Genomic DNA, 19226 nt, shown 5'->3' with positions numbered 1-19226 from the left:
ATTGTTTAGAGTGCAATGAGGATTTTCTAATGCTATGCAAAAATTTTAGAAAAACCTTTGAAGAAAAACTGCAGAGAGGGAGGAAATATTTTCTAATTTAGCAATCATATTATATTAAGAAAAAATATAGCATATTTTTTCCATGATGTAGTAAGATTAAGGCTATCTATTTTTTCTCTCAGACTCACACATGATACATAAATATGTAACTTGTAATTTTCAGAAAATTAATAGGACCTTTTGTGTCACTTTCAGTAGTCTATTTTTTTTAATGTGGTTTACCTTCATTTTTGAAATTGCTTAAACACTGTAAGGTGCTTCAGAGCCTTTGGAGATTATCTACCACAAATGTTAGAAAAGGTATTTGATTATCACTTAGTATCTCTTCATCCCTTTTTACTCAACTGAATGGCTTTCAGATAACTCATAATTTTCTTCAGTCACATCCTCTCTTCCATTCTAAGTCCTTCCCCTGCCAGATGTCCAGAGAAAGAAGTTAAAATTTGCTTATGGAATGATTGATCTATTCAACATTCTGTGACAAATGGGAAAGGATGATATTGATTTAAACCTTGTTGTTTAAATTATCTTTTCTTTTTCCAAGTGGAAGACTGAAGCTATCAATGCTCACCTGGAGGTCAGGGGGCTGCCATGAGAAGCATTAGGTTCAGAAGACCAGCTCTGTTTCTCTGAATGTACTCTGCATCCCCCCCAGGGGCTCTGTGGCTCTCAAGAAAAGAGAGTAGTTCAATTGCATTGCAATTGAAGTAGTAGTTCAGTTGCATTATGCTTCCCCTCCCAAACCTCCCACATCTGTGCTTCAGGTTAGCCTTGGATTGCGTCAATTCGTTTATATGGACTGTCTGTCTCAGAGCGGTAATCATCATTTGTGTCTTTGAACACAAGCCTTGATGAGACTGTACACCTTGCTTGAAATTTCTTCTCTTTTTTGATATTTTTTTGTGTGTGTGTGTTAAAAGAGCACCATTGATCTTTTCTTCATGCTTTGATGTGTCCCACTGGCAATTCTCCTGTCTGTAAATCCACAATCCATTGAACAAAAATCTACTCATGGAGGGCACCTTGTGTCTGTGAGCACAGCTATCAACTAAACCCTTGTTTCAGAGGACAACCTAGAGGTGACCTTTTAGCTGTCTTGGTTAAATCTTGAAATCTACCCTCACACCACAGTAAAATTTGGCAGAGCCAGGAAGTAACCACTTCAGTCAGTGTCTGTGATCTGTGACCCCCATGTTTACAGGGTTAAATGCGCTCACGGCAGCACACATTGCTAAGAAGACAGTGAGGGCTATCTAAAGTTTCTGAGACGTAAATGTTTTATACCCAATGATTTCTTACTCTAATCCCAGCAGATGCATACAAAGGCATGTTTAAATGAAGCCAGGTTTGCTGTAACCTCTCATTCATCTGTGAACAACAGAGACCTCATTTTCAAATGTTGCTATGCAGATTTTAGCTTCATTGAAATACAGGAATTTTTCTGGATTAAATCAGCCAAAGCCTCTCTTTGTTGTGGGACCTGGTGGTTAATACCATCAGGCTTTTCAGATTTGTTGCTTTTTCCTTTCAATCTTTCTGCTGCTAAGTGTAGGAAAACACAGGGTTATTCCCCCGACACACTCACTGTGATTGAGGCACTATTTTGGACAAAGGGATCAAGTGATGAAGGGAGGCTGGATGGCAGAAGGTGCTAACCCTTCCACAGTTCAGCCACACACAGCGGTGTACTCAGCTGACCTTGGAGTCTGCCACAAACCAAGCCCTGCATTTTATCTTCTTCCTTTTCTCCATACCTTATAAGGACCTAGTGACCAACTCATTCACAATTACTTGTTTGAAATTGCAGACTTTCATTTCTGGCCATGGATAGGAAATCTTCTATTCTTTTTAATCTTTCAGTATGTTACTTCACCCTACTCCACAATACAGAGCAATTCTACCGATGATGATTTTCTGATGTTTGTCCTGTAATCTTTCCATACAAAATTACTGTCTACCCAAACACCTATTTAATGAACATGGTTGTGTCCTCTGAGAGGGGTGTTTACCCACTGAAGTCAATGATAAAGTCCCAATAAAATAACTAAACTGTTCTTTTTTTTTTTTACCAGAAAGAAGCTGTAACCTTTGAAATATGTTAGTGAACATGCTTCAAACAGTATGCTTTAAAGACCTCACAGGCAAAGTGAAATAAACTTTAATTTTTGAAAGTTCAGTATGAGCCCTAGGAGAGGGCTCTAGCTTGTTGAAATGCCACTGTGTTCAGTTTTCAAGAGTATTAAAAAGTTTTACATCTAATCTCCTTGTTTTACTAGAATGTTGTGTTTATACCTGCATGTCTTGCTGTTGACTTCTGCAATACTCGGGATTTGATTTTAAAATCTGACTTTCTGCGATCAGGGAGAAGCACTATATTTTTGTTTGCATAACTGTGATGGAGGGGAAAATTCAAATATATACTATCTAGGGCTTAAGAGGCAAAGAGATACATATGTATGTACCCATATGTATCTATAAACCAAATCTTTTGATTTGTTAATCAAAAGATTAATTAATTAATTTGTTAATTTGTTGGTAGCAGCACTACCAACATTCTAAATGAATACACAACCCTTTTTTCCCCTTAAAAAAAAAAATATTACTTTTTATCCTAGAAATAAAATCTGAACTCTAATGCCTCCCTCCATCTTCTGTGAGTCAGCAGAAATAAACCTGCAGTTTATTTGCTAGCAGTGTGAGTCAGCAGGACAATCCTGCCACCCTGTGCCAGACAGGATGTTGACAGGGAAATGGTTTTTACTGTTTTCTTTGGCCACTGACAGCCCTCACAGAATGAATTTTGGTCAGTCGTACTCCAACAGAGAAATGTGGTCGGACAAATTAAAAATTTACACTCATGACCTTGAAGGAAAAAAACACTCAACTACCAACACCCCCAGTACCCCAGCAGAATTGTGTAACTCATCCTCAACTAGTTAATCAGTTAGCATCAATTAAGAGTGATATTTGCTAGATAGTTGCTATTTTGCCAATTCAGTTCCAGATATTTGTGACAAAAGTCAGAGGCTCACATATTCAACTGAAAACTAGGCTACATTTCAAAATTTTGGACCTCAAATCCCTTGTGTTTGCAAGTGTATAGCGAGAGAGGGAAATTACTTCCAAAGAGATATGGTTGTAAGGACACAGTGGGAGAAACAAAATTTAATGTCTCAGTATAGTTCTGAATGTTTCCATTGCTCCGTTTCCAGGATAACAGGCTAAATAACCTTAAAGACAAAATGCTGCTAGGATTTATATCAATTTTGTAAAATAATATTAACAGAAGAAATATATCATTGATGTTTTAGTAAAACAATGCTTTCTCTCTTTTCAAGAAGTAAGATAATTCACAGGATTGCCCTGATACTTGCAGGCTGCATGAATCCTTTACAAGGATAGGTCATGATGATTTATCACAGGTGGCTTCAATAACCTGGTAAGATTTTTCTTAAAGATTTTTTAAGTAAATACAATTAGGTATGATTTGTTTCAACCCCATCTCTAATACTTAAACACAGGCATTTCAGGACTCAATTTATGTGTATATTACACTGAGTTGTTTCTGAAAGAGTTCTTGCAAAATACCAAATGAGAAATATAACCTGAAATTATCTAAAACAACTGGATGTAAGAGAAGTAATAGCAGAGTTCATTTAAACTTGAAAAAAAGTGAAAGCCAAAACAACAGAGGAAATGAACCTAAAGAAGTGAATTTGATAAGTGAGAGAAACTTGGAAGTCATTCCTCAAGAAATAGGTAGAAAGGGGTTAAGGGTAACAAATGTACAATGCATTTCATAATGAGATTTGACAGCAAAAATTCAGGGTCAACTCAGACTTCCTGAGGGTTGTTTAATCAGAAGTTCCTTAAAATAGGGATGTCCTGTTGGTGGATGCTTGCCTTATATATTGTAAATATGAATCTGGATTTTCCATTTAAAAGAAAAGATGAAAAAATAAATAACCATATGTGATCCATGTCAATCTTTGCTATAGAACTCCCAATATTGGTACGAAACTAAAAGAACTTGACCATGCCTTTAAGAACTTCACTGCTCCCAAAATGCCACTGTTGGGTAGGTGCTCTTTGGGGCTGGAGACGAGAGACTAGTCAGTAATCCTAGTGCAATAGGCTGTTTGATAGGCAGTGCAGTCCAGGGTTAGGGGACTGTTGTAGGTGAAGAGGAAGGTATTAGATATAAGAATCTAGGACCAAAAGATCGCATCAGTATTGCTTGCTTAACTATATTTTTTTTAAATTGTCAAAAGCCCATCACTAAGAGAAAGAAAAAAAGAAAATGAGGACCCATATGTATCTGTCTGTATCGGTTTCCTTATATATGTATATTCTTGTATATAAGAATTCAAAATGCCAAGGAAAAATATTTTAAGTGACAGAAAATTGCTCATTTACTTTAAAGTGCAATATACTCAAGAAGATACTGAAGTTGTTTTAGTAAATTTCTTCCTAAGTCTCTTGTTTTATAGCTCTGTTTTTCAAATACCAGAGTTAGGATCAGCTGGATTGATTAGGGTCATTACTTGGAATTCCAGCGACAGACTGGGCAATCAACATAAATTGGTGATAAACAGAATCATTTATGTGGAAGCATCTGGAACATAAAAACAAGGGGATAATCAAAAGATGTGCAAGTGCAGTCTGTATTTTGCCTTTTATTGTTTCCATGAATATTATTTTCCTATAAAGACTTTTTTCCATCTCTTTTCAAACCCCTGTTTTTTTTGGATTGTTTTCACTGTGCATGTGTGGTAGCAGCTTTGAAGGATGATAATTTAATGGTGGGCTTCTCAGTGGGGAGAAAATTAAAATGTACAGCCTTTTGTCTGTGTGGCGAGTTGTTAAATCACTTCCCACAATATGACACAGCTTGTGGCATTATACATGACATAAAAACTCTTCATTAACATGTGTCCTACTGTGAAAAATGTGCTATATTAGTTGGTCTGCCCATAAGTAAACCTTCCTGTATAAGAGGTTTTTGTACTCCTGTGAATAAGAATTAAATATTGAGATGTACTTTATATTGTTTTGTCCTGACAAAAAAATACAATGAAGTTGCTTGGAAGATCTCTTTGCCCTTAGTGTCTAACACACTATTTTAATCTTTTATTTATGTTTTTGTAAATATCCCTTCTACTTTTCTAAACAATAAAACCTGGAAAACCCGTATATACTACACACCAGAAAAGGAAGAAATGTGATGGACTGACACAGAATTTACTCTCTTTTACGAATTCTACATGCTTTCAGCCAAAGCCCACCTTGCCTTGGGTTAGGTTGTGAGCTCCCCCACAAATTCCCTGTGTCTGTGACAAAACAATCTCTAGTGTGTGCAGTGTCAGGTGTACTGTGTGTAGTGACCTTACTCTGCCTAGGGCTGGGGTGTGCTGGCTGTGCAGGTACAGGAAAACACCCCACCTGCAGGGCTTTTTCTCTAAAGAAACGACCATCAGAACTCAAGCACAGGAGGTACTGGGGAGGAGAGATACAGAGTATAGTACTAACTTAGAGTCTTTTTAATTTGTATTAATGCAGTAATTTCATACTGGTCTCTTGCTACACTTGGAAAGCTGACAGTATCTGACAGCTGTCAACAAAGCAGTTTGTGAAGATTGTGCCGAAGATGCAAAAGCTAAGGACATCTACAGTCTGATTAACACGAATTGAGTATTCCCTGTTGGCTTCTGGTCCTTCATTGTAATGCCAGCTAAAGAGGAGTACATAAAAATTAGAGTTTAAAATTATTGTCTGTTGCCAACAACATACTAATTTGGTATCACAGACCATTATCCAATGGATTTTCATTTTAATGTCAGAAAATAATTTTCAGACAATAACAGACACTTGGCACTCTTGTTTGAAATAACACTGTACAGAAAAGGCACCAAAGCTAATACATGGACTCTTCCAAAAACTATTTGTATATTACATGAAAGGTGAAATGCAACTGAATATTCAGTAGAGGACTCGGTATGGGAAGGCACTTCCATGGGCAGAGTAGGAACAGCTAGAGATGGTTGACTAGAAAGACAATTCTGATTGATGAACATTTACAATGCCTTACCTTTCATCCTAATTACCACACAGAACTGTGTAATTATTAATGCTATGTCAGTTCCTATTGCATTCTACTAAATGCAGACCCACAGTGGACATCACTGGATAAGCATATACTTCCACATTACAATTATAGTAATGAAAAGTCACCAAAAATAAATAAGAAAAAATGTCATAAACACACAAAGAACATCAGCTCTTGCATCTTTAGATGTTATCCCTGCTATCTATCTATCTTCTTTTTTTGTTTTTAGGTGTCTAAACCTTTTGCAAAATGTCATATTTCCTTGCAAAAGATTATAAAAATGCACATATTAAAGATCAGCTCGGTTTTCTCTCCAAAAGAACCGGATTAATTTTGAGTATCTTTACAGCCTGTCAAAACTGAAAAGGAACATTTGGTTTTCTAAAATGAAGTTGTGGCCTCAGAAGCTTGTAGTGAAGGTTTTTCTCATTAAAAAGTAGAAGCAATTCTTACCAGAACAATAAAAACCTGTGATGCTCTGGGTAATGTGCATTTTGACTAACTTTCTGGCTGATAATGAACTAGAGATTTGTTAGTGTCCTACCTGTCATGCAGCTTTTGCATCATCAGTCTATCTTCCTCCAAGGAAAGGTTAAATGTGTAACCTTTCTTTGCACTCTTTGGCTCTGCAGAAGGAAGATAAAGCCTGTCAGAAGAAGTGGTGAATAACTAGCATTGTTCTGGGTTCTTCAATATCAGTGTTTTTTTCACAATCATAAGCCATTTTTCTTCATTTGCCCTTCAATCTAGACAGAAAACACAGTATTGTATAAACAACAAATGACACATCAAATGCAGTCAGTCTTGAGCAATATTCATATATCCTGCTCTGTTGTAAGCATGGAAGGGTTGATGTATCCCATTTTTGCTATTATTTATATAAAGGAAACTTTCCTGTCCAACCACCCAGGAGCTACACCTGCCCCACATGGGCTGGGACCAAAGCCTCTTCACAGCAGGTGGCTCTATTGACCCTGCAGGTGCCCCATTTGACTCCCTACACACCCCACACTCGCACAGTCAGACCAGGTTTCTTCATTGGCTCTCCTACCTTTCCCATAACAGAGTCTCAGACATCTGTAGCCTTGAAATAATTTAATCATGTTTCAGTAACAAATTAACAGCTTGAGCTGGTGCCCTTGAGGAGGAACCCCTAATAAAGATGTTCTGGGCTTTTATACCCTCAGAGTCTAAGCTCTCAAAAGTCTGGGGCCATCAGTTCCTGCTGTGTCTGATTGTCCAGTCACCTGCCTTACACCACAGGTTCCTGGGCCTTTTGATATGAAAAGAGTAGCTCAGGTTTACTTTTCTTGGGCATCCTGCCACCCAGAGTCCAATCTTTAGCTCAAACTACTCTGCTTACCTGGCTACCCACACTAAATGTATCCTTAGCACATTCACTTCTCCCTAGATGCTTTTCCTCTTGCTGTTTTGTAATATTAAGGGTGGAGTAAATTTATTTTTCCCACTTTTGTCCCCCTTTCATTTTCCTTTTTCATCAATTTTCAATACTTCTGTGTTTCTGGGATGTCTTTGCCTATTCTCTATCATATGTTCGTAAGCACTTGCAGTCAGTGGGCGCCATCACTGAAAATAAACATCACAAATCCAATATATCATGAATTCTGGATAGAAACCCTCCTTGAGAATGACTGAGGGGCAATTTCCTCATTCTGGTCACATGTTCATCTACATCAGCTTTTTATTTTGATAAATATTTACCTTATCCATTGCTTTCCACCGTTTTCAGTAATGGCTCCAATAATTATTAAGGGGTTCATAAATGCAAGAGATGGAAGTATTTGTATTAGCTACAGTCATGGTAGCTAATACAATCATGATTTTTTGGCTTACAGGTAGAGCACACCTGAAAGATGAAACATGTAGAAAAATTTCAAAAGTTGCAAATCTCCAGATTTTTTTTGTCAGTAGAGGAGAAAAGATCCTGAGCTGTTTCTTAAAGATAGTTCTATTTCTGTGTATGGCTTTAGTTATCCATCAGTTCTATTAAAATCTGGCAAATTTTAACATTTTCTTTTTATTATTACTATTATTACTATTATTATTATTATTATTTTTATTATTACTACTAATTTCTAGTCTATTCCTGCTATGTAAATAACTGTGGCCACAAAAAGTTTAGTATTCAAGCACACCAAGACCCTTTGTCTTGTTTTTGCTAAGACTGCTTCAAATTTTTAACCTTAGTACTAACTTCATAATCCCAGACAGAGAGCTGAGTTGGGGTTTTGGTTGGTAGGTTTATGTATTTTGAATGGCTTGTCTCCCACTAATATTAGATTATTTACTGGAGAACAGATGAAAAGCCTGAGGCCACCTGTCTCCCTGCCCTGCCTGCAGCAAGGTCTAAGCACCCAGTGCAGAGCAGCTGGTACAGAGCCAAATTCCAAATGGCCATCAAGACTGAGCATTGCAGTCCTGTAATGTGCCATACAGAATAATCCTACATATACCCCATCTTTATCACATCCAAAAGATAAGCATGAGAGAGAGGGGAGATAGGTAAACTGCAAGATGCTGGGGCATTCTTAAGGCACATAACCTATCAGTATTTCTGGGGATAGTAAGAGGAGACATATTTAGGAGACACAGAGGGCATGGGAAAAAGAAAGGAGCCTGTGGTGTACACTGAAGTGTAGAATAAACACTTGGTTGTATATGAAGGAGACTTTAGACTGTGTAAAAGCTGGCCTGAATGGGAAGTGTGTCAGGGCTCCTCACAGACAATGAGGGTGGGAAAGGATTCGTGGCATGATCCCATCTTCTGAAAATATGTGAATGACAGAGTTTCCCCTTACCATGCCTGTCTGTATAAGGCGTTGGAGGGGGCAGTGGTGTGTCTTCCCACATCACAGGATGGAGACTGGGAAAAGGGGGACCTTTCCTTGCTTCAATTACAGAAGGAAAATGATGTCTCCTGACAAAGCTGGAGAGCAACCCTTCCTGCTCATAGAGGCATGGACACTTGGCACACTAGCAAATAAAGACAGGAAGTTCATCTGGGAACACCAAAAACTTTTGGAAACCTTTTCAAACTCATAATTGCTTCTCTAATACTGTCTCTCACCAAATAAACAGAAAGAATAGATAACATGGGCTCCACCTCAGATCCCACCACTGCACTGTGACCTCAAATAATTCAGCTAATGGAGTTTGCAGTCACCATGCTATAGACAAAGATGGGAGAATTTTAAGTGTTAATCATTAGACTCAGTATAACAGTAACTTTAACATACACGCACACACCACCCTCCCCAATTTGCTAGAGGTTTCTTTAATTTGGTTTTGGTTTGTATGAAGTTTTTTCCATAGGTTTAGGTTTTTAAATTTATTTTTCCTGGCAAGATGATGCACCCTAGTTCATTGAGTACTCCTTTCATGAATCAAAATATCAGAAGTACATGTTTCCCGAACTTGCTGGAATAAATATTTTACATAGCCCCCTCTGGAGCATTTTTGTTAGGGTGTTTCTCTTGCTGTTTGTGCATGTGACTTACTACATAATTAATCTAAAAAGCCTGTAGAAACAAGCCTCTCTATGGTAGGGAAGTATCCTTGGAGGACTTTGGAGGTCCAAAGAATGGAGAATAGATTGAGACTGTCTGTAACAGTTCATATTCCTGGTATGCTTACTCTATGGACATGTCCTTACTAGGTATATTTGCTTGCCTTCCATGTAGTCTGTGGGTGAAAATATTCTAGAGATTATTGCAGGTTATTTGAATATTTTTCCTGGACATAGATGATTTTCAGTTAAAAGGGATCATCTGAAGAGATATTCAGAGTAAACTCAAGGTATGTCAGCAGTGGGTACAACCTGAAATATATTGAACACAGAAAATAGGTTTATCTTTTGTAGGAGTTTCTCCAGGATGCAGTGCAGTGTTACCCGGGCACAGCCAAATTAAACCCGAACTCAGGGGAAAATATATCCTGCTGGATCTGACTAAGAGGAGAGAGGCTGCTGCAGCTCTGTATGCGAGATCTAACCAGTAGTTAGGCTGAAGATCTATTCCCAGCAGGCCATGTACACATAACTCAAAAAGTTACAACACAAATATATGCATGTACGCATGACCATATACACACTTATTGCAGCCAAAACACCCAGGACCATCCAGGGCGCTCCCACAAACACCAAGTGCATCGTCATCCTTACAGTGGTCCCCTGAAGCAGCACAGCATCAAGGTCCACTCATGAGAATCTGTGTCTGTGCACATGTACACATTGTGGCTCCCTCCATCACCTGTGCTCATAAACTCCATCTGCCCAGTAGCTGCCCCTGGATCCCAGTCTCCTCAGTTTCTGGCACCTGGGCCAGAATAAGCCTCCAGTGTTGACTTGCAGTGATGGGTTTCATGCTGTACAGTGGGAATGGGACTTTCTTAGAACAACCCTGGAAGGGAACTGGATGTGCTGTCCAGGTCTTTTTCTAAGTCTTAATTTGGTAACCTTCTTTAGTGCTTCTACTAGCCACCAGGCTAGTAGACATAGGCTTTGGATAATCTGATGTTTCCTGCAATAGGCCTGAGGACAGCCAGTGCCAGGATATTATTTGGACTCTCTCTCTCTCTCTTGCCATAATCTCTCTGTGCTTGTTTTGGATGTACAGATAAGCTTTTATCACCTGATCTAATGTGCACAGTCTGGTCTCCACAGCAGTAACATCAAGAGCAGCTCCCCCATATTGCTCTGTGCTATCTACCTTGGCTTCCAGCATCTCAGCTGCCTCAGCCAGCTGGGGCTGTGTGTTCCTTAACCCCACTCTGTCACACTGTGCAGAATTCCTTGCAAGCTGACCAAGAGCACACACAGGCCCCCTGCCACTATTGCCTGGGAAGTTCTTTGAAGATGTCACCATTTTAAGATAAGCCATTAGAATTGCTTTTATTTGCGTTCAGCAAGTGCTCTTTTCTAACAAGGGATAGGGTAGAATTGCAGTGCAGACAGAAAAAGCATGGTGTTGATCATGTAAAGTAATGGATCATTGCACTCCTCCATTAATCTGCCCCTCTGGAGTCTATACATGATAAAAATTCAAGAATGGTGCCGATTGCCTGCCTACCATAAAACTAGAAAGGGAAAGATTTACAGGGTGAATTACTATTGACATACACCAAGTCACTGAGAGTGAACAAGAACTGTCCTTTTCAGCTTAATGCAAATATCATCTTTGCCTTTTCATGTCTTCAATCTTCCTGAGGCTGAAGTTCTTTACAAGGACCATTGTTTGTGTTTTGGATTAATCAGAAGCCTCATAGGCCATATATGCAAGCAAAATGACTTTTTTTTCCAAGTAACCTATGTGTTTGCTTTAGTGAAGAGTTGTGGTAATCAAAACCTACAGAAGCCAATAGTGATACTATATGTCTAAAAGAAAACATATCAGTGATAAGCCTATTATATCCTTTGAATCAAGCTTCTGCTGGTGTGGTGTTGGGTGTGAAGACATTTGAGTAATTTTCAGTCAGTTATATTTTTTGCACTACAGGAGTCTTTTGCAAAATGTAAACCTTTGGGTTTGTTTGTAAGATCTCTTCTTGTTACTTAAAAAATATAACTAGAAGATGAGACAAAAACAAGACAGATTAAAAAATGTCTATGGATAAAATAAGTTGGTTTGGTAATGAGAAGAATTTGAATGCTGACATTTGTAGTTGTAGAATTAAAAAAAAAATCACATCTGGCTGCAGTAAAATGAAGGGACCTTATATTGTTAATGAAAGAAACTCATGTAAAGCTCTAGAGGCAGTCTGCAAAACATGGCTGAATGAATGCTCTTTAGGGTTGTGTGATGATATTTCTTCAGGCTGTATTTCTTCACCAGTTTATTTCAACTTTACAGATTATGTAAGTAATTCCTTCTGTAAAGCTTAATATCTTTACTGTATATTTTGCTTTTGAAATGTATTTGATTTCCTGCTGACATAAGGGGAGTAAATTGGCTCCCAGCTAATAATTGTTCAGAGCTAAGCCCTTTGAGAGTCCTTAATGGACTAACATACTCTGACATTTGAAGTACTCATACTTGCAAAGTTGCTGTGGTGACAAATGTAGTTCTGGTTTAAAAACACAATAATAATACCACTTTGCTTAACCACTCAGCATGATTCCAAAAGGATATTTCTACCAAAGTGAATGCATGTTGTCCTTTTATTCTGAGAAATGGTATCTTTAGTAAAATATAAGTGTATGGGCAACTCTGACTTCTCTTTGATCACAGTACCTTACACCTACTCAAATTACTATTAAAACAGATTTAAAATAGCACAGTGTCCACTTCTTGAAGAAAAGATCAGGACAGGCCCAAGGGAACAATCTGTAGCACAAAATGTCTGGGACTTACTTGCATCATCTTCTTTTTGGTCACTGTAATAAAGTGAAACATTCCTAAAGGCAGTGATCCTTCTCTTTAAATTTCTCTGCTTGGCACTGCAAACCCATCAGACATGGCCTAGAAGTTCATTGACTCATGCAGGGAACCTGTAGGCAATGGCATTGGACCCAGGGTCACAATGATAGCTATAGCAGTTTTTGCCCATGGCCATCCCTCTGGTTTTGCAGTAAGCAAAGCTAGCTGGAGAGATTTGATCCATTTTCTGTCTTTCACTAGAATCCATTGTCAGACTAGATCATGATCTTTTTTTTGAACATAAGTTTGCAGACAGGGCCTCAATATGTAGAGATGATGACTTTGTTATGAGAAGGGGTCACCAGTGAATGTACCCATGCAGTACCTATGCAGACAAGCTTCCAAGACATCTTCCCATAAATGTGTAGTTATAGAAGTTAGTTTCTATTCTATTGCCATTTTCCTAAGCACCCTGTACTGTCCAAGGAAGGAGGGAAGGAAGAAATGATGTGGGAAAGGCTGGCAGAAAGAGGCATTCTCTCTGTGTTTTTCTCTCTCCACTGATCATATGGAGACAGAAGAGATATCCATATCCCAGCAAAAAATTTGACCCTAGAGCCAGACATAGTCACAAGTCCAATACAAAGAAAGCATAACTTCTTGGAGTAAGTTTCCTGCATCCTGTGTTACCTTCAAGGGTAGGTACTGCTCCCAGTCAGAAGGTGGTAACCAGCTTTCTTTCTGCAGAGCAGATCTGAGAATAGTGGCAGGCAGCAACTGAGAGGTACCATGAGTATGGTTCTAAGTCACCCATTATCTGCTCACATTCAAAGAGAGCTTTGTAAGCTGTTTCACCACCAGCACTCAAGGTCCTTATGGTGTTTCAAGGCCTCAGGTACTTCCAGTCAGCTGCAATTATGGTTAAGGATTGTAAAATTTAAATGGAAGGAAAATCAGAGTTCAAACTCAGCCCCTGCCCATGGTTTAATGCACAATTGCATTAAAAAAAGGTAGATCAAAGACCTGCAGAGGAATGTGCTGGAGAGAAACAACAGAAGGAGGACAGACTAGCTCTGAAATTTTTTTAAGTTTTGCTGCTAAATTTACATTCTGATCATAAAAGTAAGAGATAAGAAATGAATATGTTACTGATTTTCTTTCAGAGCTGTTTTCAGATTATAAGGTTTGTATCAAAATGTGAGAATGAGAGAAAGCCATCTCTTCTTTTTAAAAGTATAGAAAGAATGTAGATGGCAGGGGAAAATAGTACTTTTAGCAAGCAGAAGTAAAACCTGTGTTGATATTGTCTTAGTAATAATAATACCTGACAGATAATACTTAGTTTATTTGAAATCTGTGATTAAACAGAATCATGTTACCCTAGTTGTCAAAGTAAGTATTGTCTCTTTTGCCTTTTTGCAACTATGTTTGAAATTGACTTAATGGGAATTTGCTTTGCTTTGACTCCTCTCTCTCCCTTTCTCTTTTAAGGTCAACTCAAATCAAAACGTACTCTTGGGATAATGCCCAGGTTATTTTGGTTGGCAACAAATGTGACATGGAGGATGAGCGGGTAATCTTCACTGAGAGGGGAAAACATTTAGCAGAGCAACTTGGTAAGAAAAGACACATCAAAAGCTTTGTGATTGCTTGTGAGAATGCACAAATTAATTTCATTAATTGCTACCGTACTTGTAAATACATGACACACTCATTGTAAAGGAATAGTCACACACTGCTTCCCTTTTATTTCTACAGCCTTTTCTGATATGGAGCAAGGAAACAAGTAAATAAAAGTAAATAAGAAAGATAAAAAAAGGAAAAGGGAAAACTAAAAGGAAATAAAAAAAAAAGAGAGAAATTGCAGAAAAAGCTTACTAGACCTTTTTGCAACTTGAGTAGATTTGGGTTATGATTAGCAATACCGATAATCCAAAACAGAAATGTGCTGCTGTCCAACTCAGCTCCCACTGTTAACACTTCGTCCACTGATCGACTGTGCATTCACAGAACTGTAGATATGAACTTGTTTCATAAAGTCTCCCCCTGGGAAGCAAATTCTGTACACACAGAAAATTGCCAAGCTGTGAGCACTTTTGTTGTTTCTGTTTCTACACAATAGTGTTATCTTTTCATACCATGAAATGTTTTTGAACTGACACTGGCCAAACTTTACTGGAAAATCTCAAGAGCATCATTTTAGTACTACTACACAGCCTCTTTTTTCCTTCAAATTTTCTGATCTCTGGATAGTAAGCTCAGCAGATGTGTAAATCAAACTCTGGCATTGTTAGAGGTCTATTTATGTACAGGGAATCATAAATTATGGGCATGGATTTGTTATTGTTTTTAAAAATATGTGTGGTAAAAGTGCAGTCTGGTCAAAATACGTGTAACTAAGATCTCCTTGTCACTATTGCTATATAGCTAGGTAGATTAAAGGATGTTTTAAGAGAGGATCTAATCTCATGCTGGTGGTTCTTAAGTCATGCATATTCATAGGTCAGTGGCCTTGTTTTTTAAAACATACTTTTTTCTACTTGTACAATTACCTTTCCTGCTAAAAAATTTTATCAGGCTAACATACCTTCCTTTTGCACCTGTCTTAATAAGTGTTGCATATGTGTAAAAGCACTCCTTGAAAGAATACATTAAAGATTACTTTTTTATTATTTATACATAATATGATATATATTATAATATTTAATAATTAGAGTTAATTATAATTAATTATCAATGTTTAATAAATTAAAATTATATAATATATAATTAATATAATGATTATAATTAATTATAACATATATCTAATATATAATTTATATTATTACTTATTTTATGAGTTAGTCCTTGAAAGATTTAGGAAAGAAAATATTTAATGGAAAGTTATACCCAGAAAATTTTTCAATATTTTTGAAGAACTCAGTTTCTCCAAGTGCTTACAGCAAAACAATTAACAGCAGATCTTTATCTTTGCACAAATACCATGTCATATTTTTATTTATTTTTTTCTGTATCTGTTATTCCTGTTTCTAATATTTACTCATTGTACTAGGAGGTAGGAAAATGCATTCATTGGACAAATGGACCCCAAAAACATAACTGTATACTTTTACTACACATTTTGACAAGGTGCTGAAACGCTTAGCAACAACCATAAATTTTCACTATAGAATTTGAAGATTTTTTTAAAGTCACGTAACAAATCTGAATTTCTATTCCTTGAACCATATGCCTATTAAAAAAAAAAAAAAAATTAATGCAGTGAATTGACAAGGCATCCCCAAGGTCATGAATTTATCAAGACAAGAAGGAATTCTGCATGATATGCAGTCAATAATCCCCAGATGTAATAACCAATGCTTGACAAAAAGAAAAAAAAGAGTAATGAGATAGATATCAAAACTCATGTTTCAGGCTTTAAAGCAAATTCTAACTCCTGGGGTTTAAAATTCAATCTTTATGGAAGAAGATTATCCTCTATTTCCATATTTATCTACTCAGGGGGTTTCTTCTCTCAGATATATATCCTGTGGCTATCTCAAGGGCAGATTATTATATTAAATAACTTGTGTCTCTCATCCAGTCATTTACTGTAGTCAGACTGCACACATAAATGTTTACATGTACAGCTGCAGTCATTTCTTTAATCTGCCCAGAGATGGGGGTAAGGTGGTGTCAGGAAGAGCAAAAGAAAGCCTTTCCCTTAACTGCAGTAAGTGCACTGGCCTTGCTGGCTGGTTTGGAGGGCACCCATTGTGTTACAGACATGGGACTGTCTTTTGTTTTTCTAGCAGTAAGTTGATAACATCTCTTACAGACAAGTTTTAGAAATAACAATATAGATTTTTCTGTCCAGCCAGACATTTTAAAACTGTGGGCCCTTTGAACTCAATGTTGATCAGACACAAGCAAATAAAATTCATGAGTGCTGTACAAAAACTACACTGTGACACCCTCTGTTCTCAAGTGTGGTTTTATTTTCAGCTCTTGTTTATTTGAAGTCACTGAGAAAATGAACACATGGACCTTCTGGGGTGAATATTCAAGAGATCTAAAAGAGCACTGGGCATTTAACCCTCTGGGAAACATGGTGTTCTGTTGAGAACAGTGTTATTGGAAAGTGGGGCCTTCTTTTGGCTCCTGACCACTCTGAAAAGTGTGGCCTTAAAGTTTATTAAAAGGTGTAATCGTTAATTTATTTAAATCTCTGTGCCGGCTTATTTCTCAAGTGTAACCCAAACAAGGGGTTTAAATGAACAAGCAATAGGTCTCATTACTGTAGAAGGAGTTCTGCTCAACTGCTCAAGTATCCTGTGGTACCTCTGCATACTTTTCTCATGGCACTACTCAAAGTTCACAAAAAAATGAAGGAATAGTTAGGAACCCAGACCTGACCTTGAAGGAAAATTACAGAATGTTTATGAGGTCAGAATCTGTCTTGTTTGCTTTGAAGATTTTTTTTTTAATATTTATTGTTAATAGCATGACACTGGCAATACCATCATGGATCATAGCTAAAAGCAGTGTAGTAGCTGTTTTGTGAAAGATATGTACTGGCAAACACGCAATGATACTTTCTCTGACCATAGCAAATTACATTTGTTGGTTTCATGAACCAAATGCAATACATATATATTCAACAGGCTTTTTCTGATTTTTTTCTGTGGATTTGTAGAATAATGTCTTTAAAGCCATATAGAATCATACCACCCATAACATCCTTTAAATATGCAGTTTATCTGTTATATACATATCCTTTGAATTGGCTCCCTGATAGTTTTATTTGGTTTTTCTTCACTGTTATATTCTTACAGTGTAAAATTGTTTGCTGTTACCTGCTCTGTACCTCTCTGGGTTTCAGAGAGCTCTGTCATACTCCTTTTTTCTCCATATTGTAATTCCCAGAATATTTAATTGTTCCAGGCATAAAGACACAAAGACATACATTAGTCATTCCTTATCAACCTATTCAGTACTATTTTAAAGTGTTTTACTCAGAAATCAGTTCATGATTGTTTAACACAATAGCATTATTAAAAGATTAAGGTTAGAATGAAATTAAAAGAGATGAGACCAAATAAAGTCACATAACTTTTCCTCATACAAATATCATTCCAAGAATGTGTAGGAATGTCACAAACCAGCCAAGAGAGGGAAATAATTAATGTAAGATTAGTATTGATTTGGTAATCATAGCAATCACATATAAAGAAGTTTCAAATAATTCACAAATTATTACTAAAAAAAGGTATGGAATATAATTCTTATGATATTTTTTGTCTTCACAAATATTTGCTCTGAGCAATACACGGATTGGCTATGGGGTGAATAGAAATATAGTCAGCACTTACATGCTTTAAAGCATTTTAGTAAAACAGAGTTGGAATTTCTTACAAGCAAAATGTATGCAGTCTTGCTGGCTGAATTACTCACACAGTTTTCTGAGACATTGCTTTCATGCCTTTCAGCAAAACTCATACATTCACAAAAGTTTGGTATCAATTGTCAGAAGAGAAATAAAACAAGTGACTCACATGTCACTTGATGACTTGATGTCTTCGTTCTCCTATTCATGGTGTGTATGATACATTGATATTGTTATCTATATTCCAGCTAAGGATTAACAGGTAGAGGTGTGCACAGACCTTTGAATAGAGTATGAGTAACTGCATATGCATATGGATAGTTGCATATGCAGTTTTACATAGGTTTTCCATTTATTTGGGACATTCTGCCACGCCTGCTAATTAGAGACATCACTTCTTATGTGTTCTTCGATTTCTCAGGTTCTCCTTATGCTTTGCCATCCAGGATCAACCATGGCTGGGGTCACTCATCATGTCTAAGCATGCCCTAGGTTTCACTTGCCTGCTTTCTAAATTTATCCTGGCATGCTATTTCTCCTACAAGCCAATATTCAATGTCAGAAACCAAAATTAAACAGGCCTTTCTCTGTGAGCTCTCACATTCTCTTCTGCAAGTGGAAGCAGAAAGCAGCCCTCACAGTATTCAGGGAACCTGCAAAGGCCTCTGAATATTATATGTGTCATGGTCAGCAGTGCCTGTGACTTCAGTGTGCCTCCACATCTTGCCATTCAGAGACACAGTAATTTTACCCCTCAGAGGTGTAACTACACACCTTATCTCCATATTTTTTCTTCTCATTTACACAATCTTTTCCAGTAACTCCTCCCTCCCTCCCTCCCTCCCTCCCTCCCTCCCTCCCTCCCACCCTCCCTCCCTCCCTCCCACCCTCCCTCCCTCCCTCCCTCCCTCCCTCCCCACCCTACCTCCCCATCCCACCCTCCCTCCCTCCCTCCCTCCCTCCCTCCCTCCCTTCCTTCCTTCCTTCCTTCCTTCCTTCCTTCCTTCCTTCCTTCCTTTCTTCCTTCCTTCCTTCCTTCCTTTCTTCCTTCCCTTCTTTCTTCCTTTCCTTCCTTCCTTCCTTCCTCCTTCCTTCCTTCCTTCCTTCCTTCCTTCCACTTTCCTTCTTCCTTCCCCGCCACTTCCTTCCTTCCGCCACCTTCCTTCCTTCCCCGCCACTTCCTTCCTCCTTCCTTCCGCCACTATCCTTCCCTTCCGCCACTTCCTTCCTTCCGCCACTTCCTTCCTTCCGCCCCTCCTTCCTTCCCGCCACTCTTCCTTCCTTCCATCCGCCACTTCCTTCCTTCCCCCGCCACCCCTTT

General features: G+C 37.9%; 1 protein-coding gene across 1 annotated transcript in view; it reads left to right on the top strand.

Moving 5' to 3' along the window:
* RAB3C (RAB3C, member RAS oncogene family) overlaps nt 1-18397 on the top strand; it is a 129053-nt gene extending 110656 nt beyond the window's left edge. The window contains exons 4-5 of the mRNA XM_005532651.2: nt 14032-14156; nt 18327-18397. Coding sequence (XP_005532708.2) covers nt 14032-14156; nt 18327-18397 — 196 coding nt within the window. The remainder of the gene's footprint in view (nt 1-14031; nt 14157-18326) is intronic.
* The last annotated feature ends 829 nt before the right edge of the window (nt 18398-19226 follow it).

The sequence above is a fragment of the Pseudopodoces humilis genome, chromosome 4 (genome assembly GCF_049639895.1).
Source record: "Pseudopodoces humilis isolate 2021_Gansu_Grassland_sample_001 chromosome 4, ASM4963989v1, whole genome shotgun sequence".
Classification (NCBI taxonomy): domain Eukaryota; kingdom Metazoa; phylum Chordata; class Aves; order Passeriformes; family Paridae; genus Pseudopodoces; species Pseudopodoces humilis.
This window is presented reverse-complemented; position numbering and strand designations above follow the sequence as displayed.